General features: G+C 44.9%; 1 protein-coding gene across 1 annotated transcript in view; it reads right to left on the bottom strand.

The window, feature by feature from the left end:
- Positions 1-15124, bottom strand: part of LOC147685381 (uncharacterized) — a 354664-nt gene that overhangs the window by 35723 nt on the left and 303817 nt on the right. Inside the window, exon 12 of the mRNA XM_086941295.1 lies at positions 13591-13788. Coding sequence (XP_086797421.1) covers positions 13591-13788 — 198 coding nt within the window. The remainder of the gene's footprint in view (positions 1-13590; positions 13789-15124) is intronic.

Genomic DNA, 15124 nt, shown 5'->3' with positions numbered 1-15124 from the left:
ATAGGCATCTTTGAGGTCTAATGCCGTCATGAAATCTCCTTGCTGTAGCAATGGTATCACTTCTTGTAGTGTGACCATGTGGAAATGTTCTCAGCAGATGTAACTGTTCAGCGGTCTTGGGTCTAAAATTGTCCTCAAGGTTTTGTCTTTTTTGGGATTGAGGACATATAGTGACTATACCCAGTGTCCCTGATGTTGTTTTGGGATTATTTCTATATCTCTGTTTTCAAGTAGAGCTTGTACTTCGTTGTGTAGTAGTGTAAGATGTTATAGTGACAGTTTGAATTCTTAGTGCTACTGTAGGGGGTGTGTCCTTGAGTTCTAAGAAATACCCGTCCTTGATTATAGCGAGGACCGCTGATTTGTGGTGATGTTTGTCCACTGATGGTGGTTTTGTTGTAGCTGTCCCCCCGACTGGTGTAATATGCTGCCGGGGAGACTTAGGTGGTCACTGTTATGGAGATGGGGGAGTTTTAGCGGTGGACCCCCGTCTTTGTCCTCTATGGTTTGTATAGTGTGGCCTATACTATGCACCTCTAGTAAATTGTTGGTTATGACCACTGCCTAATTCTGTTATGTACCCACTTTTGCTGCACCTCTAGATGGACCCCTGCGAAAGAGTTAAAATGTTGGGAGGACTCCCATAGCGTTAGTGTCAGTACTCTTTTTTAGCTTCTCTAACATTTCATCCACCTGTGGTCCAGATAAGTTCTGACCATCAATGGGAGGTTTTAAAGGTGTTGTTGTATATCTGGCTTAAGAAATGCGTTACTTACCTGTAACTGCAGTTATCCAGTATTGGTATCTTTCATAGATTCACATGCCTGAATCATTCCCCGTCGTCGGGGTGGGAGTCCCCGGTATATAAAAATAGTAATGTCATAAAGACATATATACACTAATAGGCCGGAGGCCTCACATTAGTAACCTATCTGAGTCCTTTTGTTAAAAAAGGACCAAACTTTGGCCAGGAGCCAATCAGCTACTACCACCCTCTAGAACCTTCCTGGAAGGAGCCCTAGTCCCTCAGATTTTCGTAAGCACAGTGCTAAGTAGTACCTACTGAGAGAACCGAGGTGAGCCCTTCCAGGGGAGGCAGGTGGGTTGCATATGAATCTATGAAAGATACCAATACTGGATAACTGCAGTTACAGGAAAGTAACGCATTTCTTATCCAGTATTATGGGTATCTTTCATAGATTCACATGCCTGAATCAGAGTAGCAAGTAGTAGGCAGCACATTTCGCATAATATAGCATGTAAGACACTTGATAATACCTTATCAATAGTGCAACAGAATAAACTGCAAACAGTAGCAGGATAAGAAATGTGCAATTAGGAAATAGGAAAGGTGGGATGAAGGGAAGAAGGCTCACCTCTAGTGAAATAGATGACTGAGCACCGCCTGTCCCACTGCTGCATCCTTAATAAGTTCCGATTCCAAGCAGTAGTGCTTGGTGAACGTATGTGGTGTCTTCCATGTCGCCGCTCTGCAAATGTCAACAATGGGCACCCCAGAAAAGAGCGCCTTGGAGGTGGAAACCGCTCTAGTGGAATGAGCCCGAACTTTGGCAGGGAGAGGATGTCCCGCCTGTTGGTGGCACAAGGCGATGGCCGCAGAGATTCACCTTGAAATGCTCTGCTTTGTCAATGGTAGGCCCTTCCTGGGCCTGCTGAAGGCAATAAATAATTGGTGTCCTGGACTTGCAAAATTGTTCTGTTCTATGAAGGGAGAATTTCAGACATCTTTTCAGATCTAAGGAATGTAGAGACCTCTCCGCTGTTGAAGATGGATTAGGGAAGAAAGATCTCAGGACAATAGGTTTGTTTAGATGAAAAGCAGACGGAACCTTTGGTATGAATTTTGGGTTAGTCCGTAGAATGACTCTGTCCTGTTTAAACTGAAGGAACGGGTCCTGAATACAGAACGCCTGCAGCTCACTCACCCTCCTTACTGACGTGAGAGCCAGCAAGAGAGCTGTTTTCCATGACAAGTATTTGAGATCCAGTTTATGCATCGGCTCAAAGGGGTGTTTCATCAACTGTGCCAGGACAATCTTGAGCTGCCATGTAGGTGGTAAAGGTCTCACTGGAGGATAAGTCCTGAATAAGCCTTTCAGAAACTGCTTGACCAGTCTATTGGACCATAGGGAAACACCAGACGAAGAGCATCTGAACCGAGATATGGATGCCAGGTGGACCTTGATTGAGGCATGAGCTAATCCCGAGTTGGCCAGGTGAAGCAGGTAGGGCAGCAGTTGTGCCGGAGATGACGAGAACGGGTGCAGTTTGTTAGCTTTACACCATAAGCAGAATCTCTTCCACTGAAGAGAATATGTCTTATTGGTACTGTCAGCCTGGGCCCGGGCTAAGACGACCCTGCAGTTCTGAGGGATATCCAAGTCCTGGAATTCTCTGACCTCAGGAGCCAAGCCGATAATCTGAGAGATGTCAGATCTGGATGCTGGACTTGTCCCTGGTTCATGGTGAGGAGATGCGGGTAAGGCATGAAAGTAATCGGAGGCTCCAGCGATAGAAGGTGGAGTTCTGTAAACCAGTGTTGGCGTGGCCACGCTGGGGCGACCAGGATCAGTGTGCAATGCTCTGCTTTCAGTTTCCGAAGGACCCTGGGGATCAGGGGAAATGGAGGAAAACCGTAAGCAAATACGTTGCACCGTGCGATCGAAAATGCACCCCCTAGAGATCCTTTCTGGGGAAGCCAGCTTGCATAATGTTGGCATTTTGCGTTGATCTCCGTCGCAAATAGATCCAGGTGAGGTCTGCCCCATCGGGAGAAGACTGCGTCGAGAGCATGTTGGTCGAGCTCCCACTCGTGGCAAATGGAGCGTCTAATGAGTATGCCGGTATCTACCTCCCGTTCACTGGTATCCACAGTATCTAATGCACATTGTATGGTGACATTTGATACTGCCCTACCTTCTTTTACTAAAGGAGTCCCTTTTTGTTCGTATTGGTGAGAGGTGTTGTAATAGCTCCTGTATCTCGTTCCACTGGACACAATTGTAACGGGAGAGGAAACAAAAAGAGTTTGCAATGCATATGTGGTTGGCTGCTTATGCGGACACTTGTTTACCTGCTGCATCATATTTTTTTACTTTGTCTGTGTGGGTGGGGGCGTTCCCAGTGCCATGCAAATCTGTTCTTTTCCTAGCATAATGTACTACCAGGGAGTCCCAGGTGACCTGGCTCCTGATGTATGCAGGGTCTGATAGGCAGAGGTAATATGACTTATCTATTATTGAATAGACAAATCAAGATTTAACTGGTTATTTAAAAATGTGGAGTGGATGTTAGCATGTCCTTTAACAGGGGAAGGGACTGGGCTGTTTTTGTGATCTAATTAGCGTTTCTACCCAAAAAATCCTGCTCATGTTCATGTGTATGTATCTCCACTTTGTGGTAATGTGCTGCCCTACCAATGATGTCGTGGTAAGACGTGATATCATCCGGTGGCAATGGTTTAGAGGGATGTAGGTTCGGTCGGTGTCATCTACAGGATTCGCATCATATAAGTCCCATGAGTCTTGGGGATCCCCTAGTGAGTCTGGGAAGTATGGTGCATTGTATGGTACCTCCTCCCCAGGATCTATATCCCCTATGGACGAATGTGCAGGAGAGATATGTGGCTGCTCTAAGGGCAAGTGTTCAGGGGAGCATGGATGCACTGGCAGAGGTTGCGTTAATGGCAGTGTAGGTGAAGCAGGAGGTAAAGGAAGAGAATTTGAAGAAGGAGGAGAAGAATCAAATAATGCAGGGCTTATGATTCTGTCCTTTTTCTTGTAGGGAGCTTTGGAAACAAAACATCACTTTCCACTACTCTCCTCTAGGAAATTGGTTTTAACTAAAGCAGTGGCCCTCCTGAATAAAGTGTCTCCGGTACCACTAGCTTTATTTTATCTCACTCCACTACGTCTACCCTAAATCCTGGCCCCATACCCGCACTTCATCTATACGGCAGTTGGAAAAAGATCTCCGCCAAAGAGCCCCTCTATGAGGTGTTGCCCGTTGGGTATTGCACCGCCGACCCAACGAGGAGCAGGCCCAAATGATGAAGCATGACACCTGAAAGGGTGTGTGAGGGCATTAAATCCAACAAAATGGATTCCCAGGGTGACCACCAGGCTACCCTGTTCTAATCCACTTGCACTACAGACTGTACAGACACCTTCCCCTGTCTTTAGGAACATCGCGACAATCTTTGTATTTTGTGTTAATTGGGCATGTCGTGTATGGACCTTCTGCTCTGATAAGAGCAGTAATAGCCCAAGACTCCTCTCTTTTGATACTAATTCTCTGCACGGTTCACACCCGTAGGAGTTTTCCTTTGGTGCGTAAGAGTAGCTCTGTCCCCCGATTTAACCTCCCTGCCTAGCAACAATAAGCCAGGCTCGGATCCCCAGAACAACATCCCATCCCAGTCCATCCCCACTCAAAATGGAGGGACAAGGACTAAGTTTCGGTGAGGATGATGCCGCAGCTATCCTCAGGACTCCCTCTATTTTAAACATGGACGGCGACATGGCAACGGGTAGCAACACAGCTGACTGGAAAACACTCTCTGATCTCAAAAGAGAGTGGATAAGGATCAGCTTACATGGCGCTTTAATGGCGGAATATTTCAAGGCCAAAATCGCTCCGAATGGACTAATTGTCAAAAACTTTCCCAGGATCTTCTGGGAAGATGGACAGTTTAAGGTGGAATGGTCCCAGATATCCTGGAAGTGTACACATGACTTATTGATTTTGATTGTCAATACTTCGAAACGCCTGGCGGACGCCCTGCTGGAAAAAATCCAGGCACTAGAGGCGACACTGAAAAGTGGGAACAACCCAGGGTTTAAAACTAAATTGGCAGAAATCAATAAAGAAATAAGTGAACATAAGGATTACCTGATGAAACAAAAAGTCAATAAGCTACAAAAAGATATTGACCGCTTTGACAAGGAAAAAGTATACCCATATCTTAAAAAAGACTATACCCCTTCGGGCGGGGGATACCTCTCTGATTCAAGTGACAACTCGTCAAGAAGAGGGTCCTATAGTGACAGCAATTCCAGTGGGGATGAATGGCAGACACGCCCACGACGGGGTGGAAGAGGTGGGAGAAGGGGACAATACACATACCCCCCCTCCCCCCCCCACTACCATTCCCAGGACACCCAATGTGGCAATATCCACAGTTCCCGCAGGCCATACCACAGTTTGGACCTCAGTATCCCCCTCAATTTTCCCCCCAAGGTAACCAGCCTTTTTTAGACAGAGGTTGGGGCAGAGGGCGATGGCGAAAGAGAGGGAACGCAACCGACAAACGGGTGCAATGGGAGGACACGACACCCCAAGGGATGGACACTCGGAGCAAAACGAGCAAAAAATGAGTCTCGTAGTAAACCTTTCCTCCCACCAATTAACTGAGAAACAAGAGAAGGTCCTCCAAAAAGGACTAGGTTTTGTCCCGACGCCCAACATTGACGACTTTCTCCAAACAGTGGAGTTACAAAAATTCTTCAGAAAAATAAGACTACAGGCATTTTTTGATGGGAAACCACAAGAACCCATAGAGGACTCAGGGTTACATAACGCCTCTACCTTCACCCCTCACAGCGGCATGGTACCCAGCGAAGTTCTAACTTATGAACAAGCAGTCTTGAGAGACATCAACAAACTAACCAACACCTCGACATACAGCAACATGTCGAGAGAAGAAAGAACGATTCTCGATGTCCTATCCAACAACCCTCTGCTAACAATTAAACAAGCAGACAAGGGTGGCGCCACGGTATTAATGGATACTGTAGATTACGAGACAGAATGTCAAAGACAACTTAATGACACAAAATACTACAAGGCCATTAACCAAAACCCTACAGAACGACTCGCATTATCAATTGTGAGTATGGTGGAGTCAGCAGAATGTCAGGGCTGGCTTAGTAAGAAGGAGGCTGAATTCCTTGTTAAAAGGAACCCGAAAGTTCCGTATTTCTACACGTTGCCAAAGATACACAATGGGTCACTCCAGTTCCGGGTCGCCCTATTGTTTCCGGGATAGACTCAGTACTGGAACCACTCTCCAAATTCTGCGACCACTTCTTACAGCCCCTTGTAAAACAAATACCTTCCTACATTCAGGATACCACAGATCTACTACGCCTTCTACAGGATTACAATGAGACCAGTTCTATCGATTACCTGTTAACCCTAGATGTTGAGGCCCTCTACACCAACATCCCACAGAGGGCCTCCCTAGGTGTTATAGCCACTGCTTTGGAAAAGACTGAGTGGACGTCTGCTACGCCCATCAGCTTCATCATGGAATGTGCAGAAAAGGTCCTAACTGAGAACTACTTCGAATTTAAGGGTACCTACTACCACCAAGTACAAGGAACTTGCATGGGGAGTACTGTAGCCCCCAGTGTAGCATGTCTGTATATGGCACATTTTGAAGAAACCAACATAGCCCCTCTAACTAACCCCTTCCATGAGAACATAAAGCTATATAAACGCTATATAGACGATATCTTGATCTTCTGGTCTGGCAGCGAAGACTCGTACAAAGAGTTTTTTGCATGGATGAATGCTCTTACCATATCTGTCATTTACCATGACTGTTTCAAATAATCACATAGCGTTTCTTGATCTCACGATATGTTTGGAAAGTGGTTCCCTGAATACTACCTTATTCAAAAAAAGCACTGATCGCAATAGCCTGCTCCACTACCACAGCCATCATCCAAAAGCCCTACGATCCAACTTACCGTATGGGCAATTCCTCAGGATACGGCGCAATTGTAGCACCATGACCAATTACAGAACTGAGTCTGCTATCCTTTCAAGGAACCTGAGGGAAAGAGGATATCCTACCAGAGACATAAAAAGAAGCTTGAAAAGAGCTCAGAACAACAATAGGGAGAGCCTGATTGAACCCAGAGAGCGAGACCTTGCAACTGCCCAACCCATGACTTGTGTGACGACTTTCACACCAATATCAAACAAAATAAAGAAAATTGTGAAACGTCACTGGTCCATCGTAAACACTGGCACCCTCAAGATAGACCAACCGAGGTTTGCCTTTAAAAGGTCGAGGAACATGAAAGATATCCTGATCCATACCAGACCAAAGACAAAAAATGAACCCAACCGGCAAGCCACATTATGGGGTCTGCCACCAGTCATCGGACACTACCCATGTGGGAACTGCACGGCGTGCCCCCTCACCAAAAAATACAAATCTATCACCCTATCTGACACCTTCAAGTGGGAAATGAGAGGCCATACAAATTGCAATAGCTCTAACTGTATTTACCTCATCATATGTCCTTGCAACCTATATTATATAGGCATGACAACACGCAATGTAAAGACCAGGATATCCGAACACCGAAGCAATTTCAGGTGCAAAAAGAATAACACCAAAATGTGCAAGCATTTCCTAGAAATGCAACATACAGCTGACTCTTTCCAATGGCTTGTCCTTGAAGCCAGTCCCCAGACATCTAAGGAAGGACTGTTCTACAAGGAACAACGTTGGATTCACAGATTGTCCTCCAACAGCAAGGGCCTAAACGAAGACATACCCTGGGCTAGCCTTTGAAATGACCATTTTAGTACATACACTACCAACACTATAATGATCCAACCATATACTGCTCCCTTAAGAACTGAGATAATAGTCTTGGCACTAGACTACCCCAAGTATACATTCCCCCATATATCCTAAAGATATCCACTCCGTTGCGAGATCTAAGACAAGAATGGTTTAAAACCATTATATATGGCTGGTATTTCATTAATGTAATTCTTTAATACAGAATTTAACATTTACTGCAAAACCCAGTAAGATAGCTTTATGCTTGCTGTCTGATCCACAGTCCAACAAGGGGTAGAAAAAAACGATTACCCCCCCCCCCTCACCCAAATCAAGTGCGAGAATAAACCCAGCTATAACAAGTGATTATTTAATCAATTATATTAATGTGAGGCTCGTCACCCAACATTGTAGGTTTCCTTTTAATACACACACAGATACCTAATCGTACAGGCACCTAGCTGTATCTGGGTATAAACATATAGCAACCATCTACCACTACAAGATGTCTGCCATTACTGTTAACCAATGGGATCCACGTTAACTTCCCTTATAAACAATTCCAACCCCTCCCACTGCCTCCACCCGGGTCCAGCAGCGAGGGGTAGGTGCTTGACACGAAGCTCAGGCATTCATCAAGTAAGTGTCATGAAATGCGCTCCCCCTTCTTTAATGTTTAATAACAGTAATGCCTGGCATTGAATTCAGTCTCCCGCCGCGTTATCTACACAGCCGGCCTTCCCTCCAGCTTAAAATGATATACGGAAAAATGCCAAAGAGATTAACATCATGCACAAACCCGACCGGTAATATCACATTGGGTTCCATAACAGCGCGCCCGCGTGTATAATGTACACGGGCGTACGCTTGGTTGACACATATATAAAAAATATAGCCAAGTAAGAAAGATTACCGGCGTGTACACACATGCGGTGAAACCCAACCGGTGATATAACAAACACAACAGCGCGCTCGCGCGTATAACTTACACGGGCGCACGTTTGTTTAAAAAGGAACCGGAGCAGTATGTTTACTGCAAACAGCCGCCTAGTTCCTCAGTGTAAATCTAAACGGGCGGGCTCTTGTCTGTTCCGTTTTTAGAAGAACCCGAGTAGGATTACAAACCCGAATCTCACCTGTTTAGTATAACGGATTCCAGGTTTTGCAATTTGACTTTTGAACTGGTCCATGAGCACTTAAGCAGGACCAGGCTGAACTCTTTATTGAACACAGAATCCTCTAATGTTCACCAATTGACATACGCTGGACATCATTTTTATTATATTTAACAAAATTACATATATCTTTGGGGCAGTTTCATTTAGACACACACAAAGACAATGCCCCTGGGTTATAAGTCATAACAAACAGAGCATTACTTTAACCATGATAAGAAATACTCCATCTACAAAACTTTATAATTACCTCACCCAATGGAGTAACTTACCACTTATCGCACTTGTCTGAGCCACAACATCACCTCTGAAAACGCTCTCATTGCTGAATAGTATTGCTTATGTTGAACATGCTGGGTAATTAGACACATTCCTTGAGTACTACTGCAAAATGAGTCTTCGTATATTCATGTATTCCATTGCCCTTAGATTTATAACATCACCAGGATACTATGATCTGTGCCAAATACAACTGAGATCTTTCCCCCTATATATAGCATTGTGGTGGAAGATCTCCTGAAGCTTTACCCGCTGGACACTGTAGTTGTCTGATTGTTTTTAACTTTAGGTGAGTCATGAATAACTGCGTGCATTAAATACCAAATCGGTATTTTCTTTTCTTTTTAAACACAAGATTTTGGTCTTATCTTTATCTTTCACAAGTCACTCCCACTGAATTGCCACTGTTGAGAGTACGTGTCACATGTGTGTAACTATGCTGCGCCACGCATGAATCACAGCATGCGTTATACACAGGTATCACAGTCTGTAAAGCAATGTGTTACAACTCTTTTGCGATATGTTTTTTTATCCCTTCTCTTTGTTCCCAACAGGTATTAACAATCGCAACCTGGAGAAGGGTAATATAGTTTCCCCCCCCTTTTTTCACCCACTAGGATGGTAGCCATATGAGCCGACATACACCATCTAGTGACAATAGTGTAGACAGTTACATTCTCACTTAGATACTTGCTAAATTAGTCCCCTTGGTCCTGAAGAATCGCTCAATAAATTTTAGAGTAGCGAGAAACATGTCGACCGGACTCTAACACACTCCAGAAGAGAGTAGGAAACATCACTTTCCACTACTCTCCTCTAGGAAATTGGTTTTAACTAAAGCAGTGGCCCTCCTGAATAAAGTGTCTCCGGTACCACTAGCTTTATTTTATCTCACTCCACTACGTCTACCCTAAATCCTGGCCCCATACCCGCACTTCATCTATACGGCAGTTGGAAAAAGATCTCCGCCAAAGAGCCCCTCTATGAGGTGTTACCCGTTGGGTATTGCACCGCCGACCCAACGAGGAGCAGGCCCAAATGATGAAGCATGACACCTGAAAGGGTGTGTGAGGGCATTAAATCCAACAAAATGGATTCCCAGGGTGACCACCAGGCTACCCTGTTCTAATCCACTTGCACTACAGACTGTACAGACACCTTCCCCTGTCTTTAGGAACATCGCGACAATCTTTGTATTTCCTGTTTGAGACCACCATGGCCCGAGGGCAGTGGGGTCCCTATAGCCGCTTTACCAGTTTTTGTTGGTGTTTGTTAGGCTTTTGCTTATGTACTTGCATGCCTGTAGAAAGCTGGCTTATTATGTGATACATCAAAAATGTGATATACCATGAAAAGAGTTCAGAGATTCCCTTATGAGTGGACAGGGGCTTGCAATGGAAATCCCAAAGTGGTCTGTTAGAGGACAGTGTGGTTGAGCAGCCTTAGGCTTAACACAGAGGAGTGCAAGACATTTCCAAATACACACAATGATCAATAAATTACACACACGACTCAAGATGGAAACCCACACCAATTTATAAAAATAGCAAGTATATTCATATTTAGGAACAAGAGAAAAATGGTTCAGGTAAGTACGTTTTTAAATATAAATTCTTTTCACTTCAAAAAGTGACTACTGTGCAATTTGAGTTTTGCAATGTTATCCTATGAAAGGAAGAACAAGTTCTGCAAATAGGTATAGTGCAGCGCCTTACAAGACCAATCTTCAGGAGTTAAGGTGAGTGGTAGGCAAGGTCAAAGGCAGCACCAGCAGCACACCACCAGCCGTGGCCAGGTGCACAGCGCAATATAGCGTTGGGTCCTTATAGGTTTCTATGGAGATCAGTCACTGCGAAAAGAGGCTGCAGGCTCTAGGTGGAAAGCCAGTCAGGTCGCACAAACAGGGGGTTCAAGTCTTACGATGCTCGGGTGTAGGGACACCTGGTGTCCTCTTCTCCGTGGCTCAGGGGAGACGGATGCAGTGGTGACTTTAGGCTTCGTGTTTTCTTACAGGGAGTAGTCTTGGGCAAGGAGGCCAACATGTAGAGGCTGGAGGAGACATTGGGGAGTCCATGAGGGTTGAAACCACAATGGAATTGAGCTCTGAAGGACTGGGGAACCTTGTTGGCACCAGTGGCCCACTTCAACTCGGGCCAGGGGCAACGGGTGCAGTGGTTGCTTTAGGTGTTGGCAGGGTGCTGGGGAACAGGTCCACTGTTCAAGGGAGGTCTTGGGCCTTTTCTACAGGCATGTAGTCCTCCTGGGTTTCTGGAGTCAACAGCTGCAGGATGAGTCTACTTCGGCACAGTTTTCGAGGAGGGATGCCGGCAGGGTTAGTACAACGTCCACTACTTCTTCTCTCCTCTATGCTTTTGCGGTTCTTCGGTGTCCTCTCTCTTCTTAGGTCATCAGGATCTCCTACTATAGTGCCAAGGGCTCCCCTAAATACTGAATTTAGCGGCATTAGGAAATATCGGGTAGTAGTCAATGGGCTACTGACCCTTGGGATCACTACGCCCTCTATATGACCACTTCATGAAAAATGGTGTCGACCTTGCTATAGCCCATCTTAGGGGTAGCACCAGCCTGGAGGTGGCACACCTACCTGACTAGCTAATTTCCCATCTGTCCAGGTACCAATGGGGCTCTAGACAAGAGGGGGGGGGGCTCCCTTTCCTGGGAAGGGAATCAGATTTGCATGCAAAAAACGGCAGTTCTTTGAAGCTTGCCGGCCCAGGGATGCTAACCAGCAGGTCATCCTGTGGGAGGGGGTGCTACACCCTCTTCCCAGACTGGCTTTTGTTCTGGGTCTCCTGAGAGCAAATGCTCTCACCATTGGAGGTAAGAGCAGAGTCTCAGGTGGCAGGGTGGCAGAAACCAGTCAGCAAGCACATCAGAGGCTGGTAGGTTTTCAGGGGGCACCTCTAAGGTGGCCTCTGGGTGTATGTATTGGTAAATCCAACATTGGCATCAGGGTGGGTATATCAATATGATATTTTTGATACCAAACATCTATATTTTGAGTCAATCCATCATGTAGCTGAGGAACTCATTTTCACTAGTGTCCAGCACATGTCTTAAAATGGCTTCTCTGGTCACTTGCACTGGCAAGAATCCGACTGATCAGCACAGGGACATATCTGCTCATGCAGGTATGCCCTCGCATGTAGTATTAAGCACCCTGCCTTAGAGCTTTCAGGCCTGCTGTAGGGGTGACTTACAAATATTACATGCATTGTTAAGGGATATGGCACACAGGGAGGTGTGACATGACAAGTTTTCATTTTTGTCTGCAGCAAGACACACAGCCAGCAAATGGAAGCCTTGCATGTGCTTCATGCTGGGTTCTCTAGAGTGGCAGAATTTGTGCTGCTGCCCTTAGGGACCCTCTTTAGTACCTCAGACCCTAAGTACCAAGGCTACCAATTAATAGGGACCTACAGAGAGTGCTAGAGGTTTTTCAAATTGGGGAAAACATTGTACTTTTTTAGGGAAAGGACATTGGTACTGGGGACCTGATTATCAGGAACCCAGTACACTTCAGTGAAAGTTGCATCAAATTCCAGGCAAAAAGAGTGTGTGCGTGTGTTTGCAGTGGCGGGGGGAGGAAGGGGGGCGGGGAGTATGCAACAAAAACCCAGTTTTGTATAGTGCCCTAGTAGATATGGATCAGGGTTGGAGTCAGAGCTGTCGCCACTGCTAGCAGCAGTATAGGGATGTCTGTTGGCACCGTCTGTGCCTTGGTATCTCTCAGTTCTTCTTCAGGGTCTGGTGACTGTCACCCGAAAATATCGGGTGTATCTTCGGTGAATCAGTGCTTGGTGGAGTGGGCCCAATGACATTCTCTTCATTGCCAAAGTGTCTTTTTCTAACAGAACGCCAGGCACGTCTCACATAAATAGAGATTGCACACTCTGTGTTGGTCTTGACTGGAGTATCTGGCAGAAGCTGAAGGGTGTCTTTTCCATCCCTCATTGCCGTGGAGTGTATGTGACCGGAAAAAAGACATGTGAAAGGTTGAGCCTGGGCAGACGAATTGAACATTTCCATAATACCAGCCGGTTTATGCGATTGTCTATGCCATTGTTGAAGGCAACAGGGTGCTGAAAAAGGCCTTGGTGCTGGAATTGAGTTTCGGGCCATGGATCTGCGATATCTATGTTAGAACCCGACAGTGGAAAGAAACAATCTAACAAAGGAGTTGAGTAACAAGCACAATACACAATGGAGGAGGAGTAACAATATCTCGTGACTCAAAGACTTGTTTGAAGAAAAATAATTTGCAACAGTCCAACCCCAACATTAGATGGCAGAATATGTTAAGCATCTGTATTTACGGCCAATACATGCTACGAATAGATGCTATCAAATTCTTCAACATATTCTCCTTAACGTTTGGAAATGTTTCAACTTTTGAAAAGCTGTGGCATTTACAAAAGAGCTCCTATCAGACCTTGCTCAGACTACGGTGTTTAAGACCAGGTTTGCAACATTTCAAATAGCAGGGAAAAGTAAAGTTCTGTAGGGCCTCACCACTGCTTCCAGTCGCAGCCTTAAATGGAGTGGCACATTCTGGATCCACCTCAAGCACACTGTCAAACATGGTAAACTGGTGGTGACTTGAGATGAAGCTATGGTACCATTTCTGGATGAGCGTCTGCTGCTCCACGGTGCGGGCCCAGGCCCTAATGGACACTTTCATTCGATTAGTGTCACAGGTGAAGTCCAGCCCTGAGAAAGAGGAAGAGAGACAGAGAATTTAGGTCAAGCTCCACTTGACAGTTGTGTCTTCAAAATTTTAGAAGGACAGAAGCTAGGAGGAAAAAGCTCCCATTGCTAGTGTGAATAAGAATGCAAAACTAATTGTGCACAGCCTTATTAATGTTCTCACTTCACAATGAATACCATATTCAGTTCTATTGTTTTAAGCGCCTCTTGTGTGGTGAATTATATGCTTTAAAAATTAGTGTTTAATAGTGTTTATATTAAAAATGCGTGGTTTATCCTTTTTAAACATCATTGGTTTTTAAACGTTGTGGTTATCTTTTAAGTCCTTTGTTAAGTTGTTTCACTGTCCTGATTTACCCAAATTTTCTTTTGTGCACTTATGATTTTTTATATATAGTGTCACATTTATAACTCCAACATTAGAAGCCTGAAAATCCAAATGTTTTTAATTAAACTGAATCAAATTCATGAGGGGAAATGTCTAAATCTCTAATAAAGCTACTTATTTCCTTCTGCCTGTCTATGACAAGCAGCTTAATCACCTCTGGCTCCTCTACCACACTGAAACAACAACCTTATACCAGTCATAGTAATTTAGGGTCGATTTGCAGATATGTCTCTCAAAGAACTGTGACTAGGACGTCTGCTTTCTTTGCGATTTTGGAAGAAAATAAAAAAGGTGCAAACTGTACCACGTTTTCTACTACAGAAAGTACGTTCTAGTCAGCAGGAGTAGCTCTGGTGAGGTAAACAAATAATCATAACTGAATGCAAATGTAACATCTTTCAGATCTAAACCTCTGCTTGAAACTTAATTAGAAATAAGAACAAATATTTATATCATGTGTTTTTAAGGCAAGTTACTCAAGAAGCCTGTGTAGGAAAGCAGATTTGACTTCAGATTCATATGTTCAGGCACACCTAATTGTTTCTTTTGGCTCATATACTGTCCAGATTCCTCTGGATCATACCACAATTAGCCACCAAGATTATCAAGGACAACTGCAAACAGAGTCAAGCTCCTCAAAAGCTAGATAGCGCATATGCTTAAAAAGACAATCAAGCAGTGTTGGTCTAGTTGGAGCGATTCTTTGTATTCAACGGCAATGTGGTGCTGAAGATCAGACCATTGGGCTACAGAAACATTAGGTGTGTCCTGGGATCTTGCTGCATCAAGGCCTCAAATCTCGGCCGAAATATCATGGTAGTTTGAAATCCCACAAGATTCTACGGTCATCTTGGCCTTGCGTAGCTTTTAAAAGTGGCTCCACCCTCACCCAACTGCCAGTTAATTCTGTTACCTGGAGGTGGGGGCACTGTGCTGCAGCACTTAAGGATT

This window comes from Lissotriton vulgaris, chromosome 10, assembly GCF_964263255.1.
Source record: "Lissotriton vulgaris chromosome 10, aLisVul1.2, whole genome shotgun sequence".
NCBI classification, from domain to species: domain Eukaryota; kingdom Metazoa; phylum Chordata; class Amphibia; order Caudata; family Salamandridae; genus Lissotriton; species Lissotriton vulgaris.
Note: the sequence above shows the minus strand (reverse complement) of the source record. Positions and strands in the feature narration are given on the sequence as shown.